The sequence below is a fragment of the Babylonia areolata genome, chromosome 6 (assembly GCF_041734735.1).
Source record: "Babylonia areolata isolate BAREFJ2019XMU chromosome 6, ASM4173473v1, whole genome shotgun sequence".
In the NCBI taxonomy this organism is placed as follows: Eukaryota; Metazoa; Mollusca; class Gastropoda; order Neogastropoda; family Buccinidae; genus Babylonia; species Babylonia areolata.
This window is the reverse complement of record NC_134881.1, coordinates 35,725,007-35,740,659: the sequence shown is the minus strand read 5'-3', so window position 1 is coordinate 35,740,659 and position 15,653 is coordinate 35,725,007. Positions and strand designations below refer to the sequence as shown.

Sequence of the window (15,653 nt, the reverse complement as noted above, 5' to 3'; positions counted from 1 at the left end):
TGTACAAGTAAGTGTTCATCTGTGTGTGTGTTGTGTGTATGTGTGTGTGTGTGCCGTGGCCGGAAGCTGCGATAGGTAGCCTAGAAATGAGTGTGTGGAGGAGGGGGGTAGAGGAGGTGCAGGGTAATGTGTGTGTGTGTGTGTATGTGTGTACTGGGGCTCATGTACGTTTATGTGTATTTGACTGTGCTTTCATATCTGTGAAACTGCATGTTTGGTGCATATCTGTTATGCATGTGTGGGTGTATGTGTGAATGTGTCTTCATGTTTTACATTTATTTGCTTATTTATCATCATTGTTGTCTTATTTATTCATTTATTTATTTATTATTATTATTACTACTACCCTTTTTCATATTATACTTATTATTTATTTATTTATCTATTTATGTATTTATTTACTTATTTATGTACGCTTATCTATTATTTATTCACCTTTTTTTTCTCAAGGCCTGACTAAGCGCGTTGGGCCACGCCGCTGGTCAGGCATCTGCTTGGCAGATGTGGTGTATGGTATATGGATTTGTCCGAACGCAGTGACTGGCGGCCTCCTTGAGCTACTGAAACTGAAACTGAAACTTGTCTCTCCCTTTCACCGAGTCTACAGGTGATTGGTTTGTGATTACTTGTTCTCAGTTTTAACATTGAGAGGCCATAGCACAAGGGCAAAGGTCTAGATAATTTCCAACAGATATCTGGTTTTTGAGTATACTGTAATCATTGGCTTTTGTACAGTTACGGAAACTTTCAACCTGTTTTTGTGTGAAGCACACTTGATCGAGGGGAGTTAACTGATTTCTACCCTCCCGTTCCACCATTTGTAAGGGGAGGTGATGCAAAATTGACAACACAGCGGTGACAGACTTTTTGAGCCGTGAGCAGTTCAGTGACATTTTGCAGCCTGCATATCTGGTGTGTTGTTCATGAACTACACTATGTTGCTGTTATTTTCTCTGTTAACGAGGGCGTTGATTAACGTTTCATTTGTATAAGTAGTAGACTTTTATTGTCAAAAATAGGTACTTGATTGTTGATATGGTATTTCGTTGGCTTTCCATTCATTTGCTGTTTTAATACGGTTGCCCAATCGTATGGAGTAGTTTGGCTAGTTGTGGGTGTTTTGTTGTTGTTGCGTGTGTTTGTGCGCGCGTGTTTTGTCGTATACATACCGTGCAGACTTTAGGTTTTTGAAAGTTTCCCTTTGTTGTTAATGTGAAAGTTTTCTTTTTCTGTGATGATCATTACGGTACTGGTTCATTTTAATGATTGTGTTGTGGTTATTCCTCATTGTTATTTGATTGGCTAGTAAGTAGTATGGCAGGGCGAAAAAAGAGTTTATGTGAGTGTTTGTGTGTGTGTGTGTGTGTGTGTGTGTGTGTGTGTGTGTGTGTGTGTGAGGGAAGAGAGAGAGGGAAGCGGAGTGGATGGGTGTCTGGCAGTTAACTGTTAAGCAAAGCCTCCGAGATAAAACATTGCCACAGTATTCATTTTAGCTTTGAGGGATTCTGATTATTTGGTAAGTATGTATAACATGTATCCATGCAAGGATAAAGTGCTGTTTGTAAGATTATCTCATCTTCTCCTCCCCCTCCCACACTTTGACTAAGTACAGTCAGTAAATCTGGCTATGAATGTTCTAGTCCTGCCTCTACAGTTGTGTCAACAGTATATTAATTTAACATTCGAGGTTAATCAGCAAGAGCTTAACTGCCCTGATGTACAGCTGACTCCAAACCACCCACTTGATGAGATCAAGGCTGGGAACAAAGACAGTTTGCAGGTGCACCTTTAGTCTTCATTTGGGCTATGATCTGGACCATTTTACCATTCCTCCATGTAACAAAAACAGTAATTGGGTTTGTGTGTTGTTTACTAAAAAGAAAAAAGTAAAATGCTGGCATCAGTGTTGTGCACCTGAAAAAATGGTGTTCACCCCAGTCTCCATTAAAAAACAGGTGACAGTCACATTAGTGTATATATAACTTATTATAAGGTGTGCTGTCAGTTATAGATATTTGTAATGTTTTGAATGATTCATGATGATTAACATGTGTTATCAAGACGACATCAACACCAATGTGAGTGAGAGTCAACAATCCATTCCTGCCTTTGAACCATGTCCAACGCTGAGGCAGCCAGTGCTGCCCCCTCACAATTGCCAGGACATGGGAGGGAAAAGCGCAGGGGAGCTGTGGTGGGGCGAAGACGAAGCAGCATGCGGGATAGCTCACACCCACCAGCACAGGAGAAGCCAGGTGCCAAGAAAGGTAAGGATCATGCCTTGGTGATAGATCCAGGGCTGGATTCAAGTAAACTTCATCAGATCAAGTAAACTTGATAACCATCTCTCAAGAGAAATTGCTATGTAAACAGACATGATGACAGTATTGTTTCTCATGCAGTGCCACCTAGCCTGTTGAAGTAATACAGCATAACAAATATTTTCTGTGACAGTACTGAAAAGTGGTGTTAAAAGAGGGCTATTTGTGCATTAATATTTTTTCAATATTCTTTTTTTTAAGTTTTGGTGCCTTTTTATGTTTTGCTGTAGTTTTTCTTTCCTGGTGCAGTTATTTTCAACTTCTGTATCTATTTTGTTTTGCTTTGTCCGGACGCAGTGACGCCTCCTTGAGCTACTGTTACTGATACTGATACTGTTTTGCTTTGTCTCTTCAATATTCAATATATGTTCATTTTTATATCACAGATAAAAATCAGAATGTCCATTCACCTGGAATCTAGGGTTGCATTCATTTTTCATTATGGGGAAAACAGTGTGGGTGTTTGTTATGTTTTTCATATGTTGTTGGGTTTTCTGTAACATTTATGCCATTTTTATCTTCTGAACAAGTGAATAGCCAGTGTGAATCATGTCTGCTGATAATTACAAAAGAAAAAAGAAAAAAAAAGTTCCTTTTCAGTTTGCATTATTTTACATATAGATCTGTGTATACGAAAGTTACATTTTCCCAAAACAGAATGGAATGAAATAGTTAATCAAATGGCTCCTGATTTTCTGGGCCACTGAAACTGTAAATGCTGTTAAGTTTATAAACTTGTATAAGACTTCTAGATTATTTAGATCGTAGCACAATTTGCAGTTTTCAAGATAGGTAGATAAAAAAAATGACTCAGTTAAGGAAGAATATGTAGTGTTAACAGGTAATTTTAGTGTGCTATGTTTGCAGGTAAAGATGGTGTTTGCAGATAAAGATGGTGTGCTGTGTTTGCAGGTAAAGATGGTGTTCTGTGTTTGCAGGTAAAGATTGTGTGTTGTGTTTTCAGGTAAAGATTGTGTTTGCAGGTAAAGATGGTATGCTATGTTTGCAGGTAAAGATGGTGTGCTGTGTTTGCAGGTAAAGATTGTGTGTTGTGTTGGCGGGTAAAGATTGTGTTTGCAGGTGAAGATGGTGTGCTGTGTTCACAGGTACACAACAGGTAAACATTATGTGTTGTGTTAGCAGGTAAAGATTGTGTGTTGTGTTTGCAGGTAAAAATTGTGTTTGTAGGTGAAGATGGTATGCTATGTTTGCAGGTAAAGACGGTGTGCTATGTTTGCAGGTAAAGATGATGTGCTGTGTGTTGTTTGCAGGTAAAGATGGTGTGCTATATTTGCGGGTAAAGATGGTGTGTTGTTTGCAGGTAAAGATGGTGTGCTATGTTTGCAGGTAAGGATGGTGTGCTATGTTTGCAGGTGAAGATGTTGTGCTATGTTTGCAGGGAAAGGTGGCAGTGGTTCAGGTGGTGGAGGGGTCAAGCGGTTGACAAAGGAACATTCCTTTCTGACGGATGTGGCTGATGTACGCGCCATGGAGCAGGGCCTGCTACAACTCCTGGGAGACTTTCATTCTGGCAAACTGCGTGCATTCAGTATGTGTGTGTGTGTGTGTGTGGATGTGTGTGTATGTGTGAAAGCCAAAATTATTTTTATCTTATGATGGTAAAATTAATAAGCAATAACTGTTTGTTTGGGTCGTTTTTTTGTTTGTTTTTTTTCCATTGAGCTTGTGTGTGTGTGTGTGTGTGTGTGTGTGTGTGTGTGTGCGCGTGCTATTTTGTCATGCATGTGTATTTCTTTGGCTTTGAAGTTTTGTCACAATTCTTCACCCTTCACTACCCTACAATCTTTGACAGACCAAATGGAAAAATAAACATTGAAAAACAAAGTGTTACCATTATGGTTATGATGTAAATAACTAAATTAGAAAGTTGTGCATCTGTTTTACAGTCAAATGTTTGTGAGCTATAACTAGTATAAGCTTTGAATAAGATTAAGAGATCTTTTTGTTTGTGTTACCCCCCCCAGATTTAATGATATTCTGCATTGATATATATATGTAGATATCTATCTATCTTTCTATTTCTCTTTCTCTGTATCTATATATCTAAATATATATATAGAGAGACAGATACATATATAGAGATGTATAGTGTGGATAGATAGGTAGATGCATATGAAGAGAAATTCTACTATTTCCTTGTCATTAGCCCATATGTGTAAGAGTTTTTTTTCTTGCTTTCTGAGTGCAAAAATAATACAATACACATTCACCCAAATAAGATAAATGAGGTATAGATTAACATTAGAGCCAAACATATTACATGAAAACCAGTATTGTCTCAACAGTTAACTAAACATCAGAGTACCCATGGATGATTGTATCTGAAGTGTATACAGTATTTAGAAATATTACCAGTAAAAGTTATAGACAGGGACTGTAGACCATTAAGCAATCAGTCACTTCTTTTGATTGTGACAGCATTACTTATTCATCTAAACCAGGTACACATTTAAGAAGTGTTCAAACAGAATATATTGGCTGTATATATATTGCCATAAAATGTGTGCCATGTTTATCTAGCTATATACAAATTCTGTAGCAAGTCAATCATTTAGATTTAAATGGAGTGGTGGCCAAGTTATAATGTGTCCGCCAATGAAACAAAAGAATCTGAAGTTGCGAGACTGAATCCCGCACTTGCCAGAATTTTTCTGGTCTGGACACCAGTCATTTTGCTGAGATGACAAACGAGGCTTCATATATGTAGCATGCACTTTGCATGCATAAAAGAACTTATGGCAACAGGAGTTGCCCCTGGCAAAATTCTGCAGTAAAATCCACACTGATGAAAAGAATATACGTGTGTGTATGTGCGCATGACTGAATTTTGATTGAATGACACAGGTAATGTATGATGAGCACCTAAAGGCAGCTGTCAGTTGGCTCTACCCAGGTAGGCAGCCTGTTTTGCAAAAAACTCTGGGAAGCATGTTTAGAGCTTGGTCTCTGACCAAAGATAGGTGTTCTATAAATATCATGAATAATAATAATCATGAGATGAAGAAATCTGGCTTGGAGGAAGATGGCACAATGTTTAAGATGCTTATTTATCATTACATGTGTCTGTGAGGGTCTGGGTTTGAATCTTGGTCTTGCCCTTTCTCCTAAGTTACACTGGAAATTGAAACTGAGTGTCTAGTCATTTGGATAGAATGATAAACCAAGGTCCTTCTTCTTCTTCTTCTTCTGCGTTCGTGGGCTGCAACTCCCACGTTCACTCGTATGTACACGAGTGGGCCTTTACGTGTATGACCATTTTTACCCCGCCATGTAGGCAGCCATACTCCGTTTTGGGGGGTGTGCATTCTGGGTATGTTCTTGTTTCCATAACCCACTGAACGCTGACATGGATTACAGGATCTTTAACGTGCGTATTTGATCTTCTGCTTGCATATACACACGAAGGGGGTTCAGGCACTAGCAGGTCTGCACATATGTTGACCTGGGAGATCGGAAAAATCTCCACCCTTTACCCACCAGGCGCCGTCACCGTGATTCGAACCCGGGACCCTCAGATTGACAGTCCAACGCTTTAACCACTCGGCTATTGCGCCCGTCTAAACCAAGGTCCCAAGTGCAGTACACACTTGGCACACTGAAAAACATAAGTGCTGTCCTTTGGCAAAATTTTGTGGAAGAATTCCACTCTGATAGGTACACACATGTATATGTATGCACCTGAGGCCTGACTAAGCGCGTTGGATCATGCTGCTGGTCAGGCATCTGAAGCTTTGTGTTGTGCAGACGAGGGAGCGACATTCGAGAAGATGGACCAGGTGAGGGAACAGCAGGAGCGTCTGGCCCGTCTGCACTTTGAGCTGGACATTCAGCAGGACCTGCACAGGTGTGTTGCCTTCTCTCTTCCACCACTTCTCTTGTTTCTTTCCTCCACCACTCCCTCTTGTATCTCTCTTCCACCACTCCTCTCATTTCTCTCTTCCACCACTCTTATTTTTATTTTTCTCTTCCACCGCTCCTCTCATTTTTCTCTTCCACCTCTCCTGTTATTTTTATTTTTCTCTTCCACCACTTCTCTCATTTCTCTCTTCCACCTCTCCTGTTATTTTTACTTTTCTCTTCCACCACTCCTCTCATTTTTCTCTTCCACCTCTCCTCTTATTTTTATTTTTCTCTTCCACCACTCCTCTCATTTTTCTCTTCCACCACTCTTATTTTTATTTTTCTCTTCCACCACTCCTCATTTTTCTCTTCCATCACTCTTATTTTTATTTTTCTCTTCCACCACTCCTCTCATTTTTCTCTTCCACCTCTCCTCTTACTTTTATTTTTCTCTTCCACCACTCCTCTCATTTTTCTCTTCCACCACTCCTCTTATGTTTCTTCCGCCACTCCTCTTATGTCTCTCTTCTGCCACTCCTCTTATGTCTCTCTTCCACCACTCCTCTCATTTCTCTTCCACCACTCCTCTTATGTCTGTCTTCCACCACTCCTCTTTATGTCTCTCTTATGTCTCTCTTCCACCACTCCTCTTATGTCTCTCTTCCACCACTCCTCTTATGTCTCTCTTCCACCACTCCTCTTATGTCTCTCTTCCACCACTTCCCTTATGTCTCTCTTCTACCACTCCTCTTATGTCTCTCTTCCACCACTTCCCTTATGTCTCTCTTCCACCACTCCTCTTATGTCTCTCTTCCACCACTCTTCTCATTTTTCTCTTCCACCACTCCTCTTATGTCTCTCTTCCACCACTCCTCTTATGTCTCTCTTCCACCACTTCCCTTATGTCTCTCTTCTGCCACTCCTCTTATGTCTCTCTTCCACCACTCCTCTTATGTCTCTCTTCTACCACTCCTCTTATGTCTCTCTTCCACCACTCCTCTTATGTCTCTTCCACCACTCCTCTTATGTCTCTCTTCTGCCACTTCCCTTATGTCTCTCTTCTACCACTCCTCTTATGTCTCTCTTCCACCACTCCTCTTATTTCTCTCTTCCACCACTTCCCTTATGTCTCTCTTCCGCCACTCCTCTTATGTCTTTTTTCGCCACTCCTCTTATGTCTCTCTTCCGCCACTCTTATGTCTCTTCCACCACTCCTCTTATGTCTCTCTTCCACCACTTCCCTTATGTCTCTCTTCTACCACTCCTCTCATTTCTCTCTTCCACCACTCCTCTTATGTCTCTCTTCCACCACTCCTCTTATGTCTCTTTTCTACTAGTCCTCTTATGTCTCTCTTCCACCACTTCCCTTATGTCTCTCTTCCACCACTCCTCTTATGTCTCTCTTCTACCACTCCTCTTATGTCTCTCTTCCACCACTCCTCTTATGTCTCTCTTCTACCACTTCCCTTATGTCTCTCTTCCACCTCTTCCCTTATGTCTCTTCCACCACTCCTCTTATGTCTCTCTTCCACCACTCCTCTCATTTTTCTCTTCCACCACTTCCCTTATGTCTCTCTTCCGCCACTCCTCTCATTTCTCTGTTCTGCCACTCCTTTTATTTCTCTCTTCCACCACTTATTTCTCTCTTCCACCACTTATTTCTGTCTTCCACCACTCCTCTTGTTCCTCTCTTCCACCACTCCTCTTATTTCTCTCTTCCACCACCACCACACTTATTTCTCTTTTCCACCACCACCACTCCTCTTATTTCTCACTTCACCCTCTCTTCTTACATCACAGATTGACATAACCTTACAGTTGGGCTAACAGCAAAAGTGAGAGCTGAACAAGCAATGGTTTCTCCACTGCAGTGGGAATTCATTTACAGCTTAGTCTTTTGTTAAGGACTATGACTCTCAAACTAGGAGGCAAGATAGCTCTGGCTCTTAGAGCTGTAGCCTTAGGGGCTAGTTAGCTTTTTTTGGAACCATCCCCAATGCTGATTGTCCAAAAGCCCTCTTGGCCGAGAGAGTGGAGATGTAATTCGGGCAAGGCGCTCTCCACTTCCATCAAATTCTAGCCCACGTCAACTAGTTGACACAGCAGTTGCTGGCACTGCTGTTCTTATGGTCATAGGTGGACATGACTGACAGTGAGACATACTTTTGTTGGGGTGTGTGTGTGGGGGGGGAGGGGGTGGGGGTGGGGGGGTAGGCACAGTAGTGGAGCAGTGGCTGAGTGGTAATGGACCCAACTAGTCCACAGGTTCGGTCCTATATACAGACCAGGATTTTAACACCTCTCCTAACCTCCATCCTCTAGATCTTGAGTGCTGGTTTGGGTGCCAGTCATTAGAGTGAGACAAAATACTGAGATCCTGTGTGCAGAATGCATTTAGCACACATAAAAAAACACAGCACAGCAACAAAAAGGTTGTCCTTGGGAATTTTACTCCACCCCATCCCCCTCCACTAGGCCTTGAGTGGTAGTCCAGGTGCTGGTCTTCTGGATGGGATGATAAACCGAGGACCTGTGTTGCATCTTTTATGTGTGCTTTGCACTTGTAAAAGAAGCCACTGTAACAAGGGTTGTTCCTGGCAAAATTCTGTGGAAAAATCCACTTTGATAGTAATACAAATTGATACACTTATAGACAGAAAAAAGAGGAACAAATCTGGTTGAAAGTTTGTGACAAAATTGATACAATACAGTGCAGTACAGTACAGCACAGTACACTACACTACACTACACTACAGAGCAGTACAGTACAGTACAGTAAGATACAACACAACACAACACAACACAGTGCAGCACAGTACTGAAAGAGTTCTGTCAGTCTCCTGGCTGTGTGTCTGTCCTTGGACAGTGATGTACTGCAGATCCCGGAGTGACTGCAGTGCAGCGAGGACTGTATTAGTAACTTTCTCTTTAGAGGTAATAAAGTTGACATGATCTAATTTAATTTTACTGTGTAAATTGAATACCTTATTAAATTAATCATTTTGACATTGACAATGGTTCAAGCTCATCAGGTCAGTAATAAAGATTTATGCATCTTCTCTCCCTAAAAGCTGTCAAGTTTGAAAATTAAATGTGGTGCGAATGAAACTATGGTGTTGTGTCCTCGTGGACAGGCTTGGGACAGAGGAGGCACGCACCACTGCCAATGAAAACCTGTCCAAGCTTGTGGATCAGGTCAGTACACTCTGTTGTGCCGTTGACCAAGGCGTGTGTTTGTGCAGAACATAACTTTCTCCACTGTCCTTGATCCAAACATGTCTGTGTAGTACATAACTTTCTCCACTGTCATTGATCCTAGCATGTCTGTGTAGAACATAACTTTCTCCACTGTCCTTGATCCTATCATGTGTGTGTAGTACATAACTTTCTCCACTGTCCTTGATCCAAACATGTCTGTGTAGTACATAACTTTCTCCACTGTCATTGATCCTAGCATGTGTGTGTAGAACATAACTTTCTCCACTGTCCTTGATCCTATCATGTCTGTGTAGAACATAACTTTCTCCACTGTCCTTGATCCTATCATGTCTGTGTAGAACATAACTTTCTCCACTGTCCTTGATCCCATCATGTCTGTGTAGAACATAACATTCTCCACTGTCCTTGATCCCATCATGTGTGTAGAACATAACTTTCTCCACTGTCCTTGATCCAGTCATGTCTGTGTAGAACATAACTTTCTCCACTGTCCTTGATCCAATCATGTCTGTGTAGAGCATAACTTTCTCCACTGTCCTTGATCCCATCATGTCTGTGTAGAACATAACTTTCTCCACTGTCCTTGATCCTGTCATGTCTGTGTAGAACATAACTTTCTCCACTGTCCTTGATCCAATCATGTGTGTAGAACATAACTTTCTCCACTGTCCTTGATCCCATCATGTGTGTAGAACAACTTTCTCCACTGTCCTTGATCCAATCACGTCTGTGTAGAACATAACTTTCTCCACTGTCCTTGATCCCATCATGTGTGTAGAACAACTTTCTCCACTGTCCTTGATCCAATCATGTCTGTGTAGAACATAACTTTCTCCACTGTCCTTGATCCCATCATGTGTGTAGAACATAACTTTCTCCACTGTCCGTGATCCTATCATGTCTGTGTAGAACATAATTTCTCCACTGTCCTTGATCCTATCATGTGTGTAGAACATAACTTTCTCCACTGTCCGTGATCCTATCATGTCTGTGTAGAACATAACTTTCTCCACTGTCCTTGATCCAGTCATGTGTAGAACATAACTTTCTCCACTGTCCGTGATCCAGTCATGTGTAGAACATAACTTTCTCCACTGTCCGTGATCCTATCATGTCTGTGTAGAACATAATTTCTCCACTGTCCTTGATCCAGTCATGTGTAGAACATAACTTTCTCCACTGTCCGTGATCCAGTCATGTGTAGAACATAACTTTCTCCACTGTCCGTGATCCTATCATGTCTGTGTAGAACATAATTTCTCCACTGTCCGTGATCCAGTCATGTGTAGAACATAACTTTCTCCACTGTCCTTGATCCTATCATGTGTGTGTAGAACATAACTTTCTCCACTGTCCTTGATCCTATCATGTCTGTGTAGAACATAATTTCTCCACTGTCCGTGATCCTATCATGTCTGTGTAGAACATAATTTCTCCACTATCCCTCTCATCTTTCACTCTTTTGTTTTAGTCGGTCAAGGCATTTACTTTTAGCACACTTATTCTTCCTTGGCCTGTTAATTTTCAAAATAATCTTTACTTTGTGAATGAAAACGTGATTTTCTGGTGTTTTTTCATGTTACATTTTAACTAGAAAATGTTTAAAGGTGCTTTGATGTTGAGATCAGAATTACCTCTTAAGCAGGAATTTGTTTCTTTGATCAAAGTTGAAAGACAGATAGTGAGTGAGACAAGTAAGAGTAAGACACACAATCAACAGTGCATTAAAATAAAAGTGAAGGCATGTAAAAATAGAAAGGAAGGGTGAGCCTGAAGAGAACTGAAGCAGCAGATGTGTGTGTGTTGTAATGACTACAGGGCACTAAGTGCCGATACATGACTACAGTGTATGCTTCTTTCTTTCTATATTTGAGGTATAGTTCAGGTTTATTTGTTAGGCTATTTGAAATGATCTCTTAGCAAATGTCATGACAATATGTCTCTGAGATAAAATTTAATGTTGTCACAACTGCATTCCACTGGCAAGTTGATACTGTAGACCTGGCAAGTAAAGGGAAGTAATACTTTTTCTTTGCTTATTTCCAGTTTCATGGAGGCAGTTTGCAGAAATTTTTTTTGAAATGCATCATTACTTGGTATGTTTTTACTTCATGGGAGTTATAGTTTTAGGAAATTGAAGGAGAAAATTCAGCAACTTTCAGGTTGCTGCAAAATGATACATTTCATAGATGAATACTGCAAATTGGTTGTGATTTTGTGAGGTGACAGTAAAGAGAAGAGAAATGCACATGTGCACATGAAGATGAGCTGTGTTTGAATTATTACTTGTTGTTACATCTTTGACCTGGAAAGATAGTTTAAGTAAAACAGTGCAAAGTGATTTTATTCTAGTTAATGCATTATCTTTCTCTTTTCAGCTGCATAATCTCAGCATGTCCATGTATCCTTTTTGCAAAGAAATGCTGGGACAGGGCACTGGGGGTGGGGGGGGGGGGGGGTGTATGTACCATCCTCGGTAATAATTATGCAGTAAAACTGTATGTACAAAAATGTATTTGTCTTGGACAGCAAGCACAGTTTGCCTGTCCAATAAACTGATATCTTTGTTGTTGTTCCTCCATAGTCTTGAGATTTAGAGAAGTGTAATATTTTTCTTTTACTCCACTGTTATAAAGTGTTATCTCTACTCTCACAAAATGTGTTTTTAAAATTCAAAATTGCCATATATCTTAGATTAATCTGTATATAAAAGATATTTTCAGCTGTTATTGTTATGAATGACTAAAATTGTTTTTCACTGTGACAGTATTTTCACCTTGTGTCTGTCTCTGCATGTGATTGCACAGTGAAAACTTTATGGGCTTTGATTCCCAAAAGCATGGATTTGTGTTACATACATCATAGGACTGGTAAAAAGTCAATTTAAATATTAAAGAGAAATGACATAAGAAGTGATGAAAATTTTTCCATATTAATTTATAATAGTCATCAGTCACATTCACAGTCCATAAATAAGATAGTGGCGGTTAATAACCAAAACTGTTTTTTTTTTTTCTGGTTCAACTTGGGTTCTTTTTTTTTCTTTTTTTTTTGTCCTACTGCTTTTTAGGTTAAAGAGAGATATTATTAACAATATATTTTGGGACCTGGGATTTTTATATTGATAAAGAATTGTGGAGGAAGATGGCAGAATAATTAAAATGCTCATCTGCCAATACAGAGAGTCCGTGAGGGTCTGGGTTCGAATCCTGCTCTTGCCCTTTCTCCCAAGTTGGACTTGAAAATCTAACTGAACATCTAGTCATTTGGATGAGACAATAAACCAAAGTCCCTTGTACAGAACACCCTTGCACACTGAAAAATAACCCACGGCAACAAGAATGTTGTCCTTGGGCAAAATTCTATAGAAGGAATCCACTGATAGGTACATAAATATATTTTCATGCACTCAAGGCCTGACTAAGCGCATTGGGTTATGCTGCTGGTCAGGCAGCTGCCTTGCAGATAAGTTGCAGTGTATATGTGTGGATTTGTCCGAAGGCAGTGATGCCTCCTTGAGAAACTGAAACTAATAAACTATATTGATAAAAAAGAAAGAAAAAAAAAGGAACTCCAGCTGTGGTATGGAGGATGGATGATGAATTGCAACAGAACACCCAGTTTGTGTGCATCTGTGGGCATGCGTGGGTGAGTATATGCATATTTTGTAAGACCAAGGAAGGTAAGAAACATCTTGCAATTTTCTGTGTCACTGACACTTACAGAATCACATTCCATATGTTCTTAAATCAGGAAGACCTGTCTTGTAAGAAGCAAGAATATTAGCAGCAATAGTTACTGTTGGTGGCAATGCTTGTGATGGTGATATTACAAATACAGTAAACAGGATAATAGTAGCAATCTTTAGATTTTGTTCCTTGTTTAGTTACTGTTGGTGGCAATGCTTGTGTTGGTGATATTACAAATACAGTAAACAGGATAATAGTAGCAATCTTTAGATTTTGTTCCTTGTTTAATACTCTTGACACCTTAATGATGAGACTTTGTCTTTGGCAAGCTTGTTAATTTCTGCATTATAACCTAATCTTGTTATAGAAAAAAAACAACACACAATGAAAATCATGTTCAACTCCACAAACCAACAGAAGCCACAAAAGACATAAAGGTCCTTAGCTTTTCCCAGACAGACATTGCAGCCGGGAGCGACAGAGAAAGAGGAGAAGAAGTCAAAACACTGACTGACATGGATGTGGACATATCGGGATCGACGGGCGCTGCCATTCCAGTGTATCTACCCATGAGTGTGGTTTTCACACTGCTATTCCTCCACTTGATGTTCTGACTTTTCCACTTTGTTCGTTGGCATGGGTGTTGCTGTGTTTTGATTCAGTGGTGTATGTAACAAGCCTAACCTTTTGGTATACCTGTGATGCACAGAGCAACACTGGCTGGGCTGGGGACCACATGAAATGGGGGTGAATTTAACACTGACACAATTTGTAGCAAAGTCTCCTGGGTCAGAAGGGCAATACTTGGATCATGGCAGTGTTGGTTGGGCAATAGATTTCTAAATGTAGTGTTGACCAGTCATAGGGTTCAAAGCCCCATTTCAGCATGGTGGTGTGTCCTTGGGAAAAGCACTTTACCCCCATTTGCCTCACTCCACCCAGGTACGGATGGGTACCTGAGTCGGGGAAGATTAAAACAGTGGAAGGAGAAGATTGGGCCCCATCTTCCTTTGCCGAACCCTGGACACACTGGATGTGAGTTCACTGCCCTGATGGCCGTAAAAAGGCTGTGGGACCTTTAACCTTTGACCCAACTTAGGGATGGGCAGTGTGTATCCAGAATGGCATGCAGATAACTTTTCACATTTTGTATGTGTATTCGGTGAGGATAATGAATACTTTTTTTTTCAGTTATTTGAACTTTTTCATTTTAACTTAAGAGCAGTATTTCACATGTATATGTAGCCTGTTTTAACTTTAAATTTTTGTCTAGGGCCAGATGGTTTGGGTAGGTTTGCCTCTCCAAGAGCAAATAATATTCAGCGTAGGTTATGGATAACATATAGTAGATTTGGGTAAAACCACTAAGGTTTTTGGTTGGCTTTGCTTTCCATTAGAAATGATCATTGGTCAGTGTTGCTGTGTATTTCAGCTGTTGGTCACAGGTTTGCAGTTTTTTTTTCCTGGTGTGCATTTTGCACCAGTTTATATATAAGTTGTACTGACCCTGTTGCAACTACGTTTTTTTGTGTTTTGTTTTGGTTAGACCCTTCCCCTTGCCCTCCCTCCCATTCCAGAATGCTTTTAGAGATGATATTGATGTGCCTCCGTTGGTGTGATTGTTGTGGTTTTGTGATATCAGTCAGCACTTTTAACGTTTACTGCCATATCCTGCAAGTATTCGTTGGGTGTAGAAATCCATGTCTTTTTCTTTTTTTTCTTTCTTTTTTTTCTTTCTTTTTTTTTTTTTTTTTAACTCTGTATGGTTTTGCATTTGTATCTGTAAAATTCTTGTCAGTATTTGTTTCCAGTACTTTTTTTTCCACTTCTGTGTGGGTTATGTACTGTATTGATTTGACTTTTATTCACTGTATTGTTCCATTGTGAAGATTTATAAAGGATACAAAAGTGGCATGCTGGATATGCCACAGGAATGTTTTGCATAGAGCAAAATCTGCCAAAGCTTTACAGTACAGATGTGTGCATGTATTTGATGATAAAATTGTCATGTTGCAGATGATGTTAGCCTTTGTCAAAATTTTCATGTAATACTACCAGCATGAAAAAGGTAAGCCACCACTAGAATACTGTTTAATGATGGTTAGAAACATATACTAACATTTAATTACACATGACATGCTGCCATTTATTCACTCGTGCTTTGCCATTGTTCACTGGTGAAGAGCTGACATGGATATATTTTCCTGTCAACAACAACTACTGAAGAGATGACACTGATCTTCAGACCAATCACTGGACAAAAAAAAAAAAAAAAAAAAAAAAAATGGGAGGAAAAAAAGACATCAGTGTATTAACACCACTTAATGTCCACCGCAGTTTTCCTTTAGTGAAGACTGTCAGTTTCAAATGAATTTCCAGTGCATCTGACCTTGATTTTGAAAGAAAAAAAGAAAAAGAATAAAGTAAACAAGTAGATTTACAGTGTATTGAACTGAATTCTTGTTTGAAAATGTGTGTAAAAAAAAAAAGTTGGCTGTAGATAATTTGAAATGGCCCAGACATTTTCTAGGTTCTTTTTTGTTTTTGTTTTGTTCAGTCTGTA

The 15,653-nt window shown here is 39.9% G+C and overlaps 1 protein-coding gene across 1 annotated transcript; it reads left to right on the top strand.

The window, feature by feature from the left end:
* The first annotated feature begins 853 nt into the window (after window positions 1-853).
* Window positions 854-14,784, top strand: LOC143282969 (coiled-coil domain-containing protein 28B-like). The gene is made up of 7 exons (XM_076588897.1): window positions 854-912; window positions 2,062-2,267; window positions 3,721-3,870; window positions 6,087-6,186; window positions 9,317-9,377; window positions 11,780-11,802; window positions 13,546-14,784. The coding sequence occupies exons 2-7, from the start codon at window positions 2,117-2,119 to the stop codon at window positions 13,598-13,600; spliced, it is 540 nt and encodes a 179-aa protein (XP_076445012.1). The 5' UTR covers window positions 854-912; window positions 2,062-2,116; the 3' UTR covers window positions 13,601-14,784.
* The last annotated feature ends 869 nt before the right edge of the window (window positions 14,785-15,653 follow it).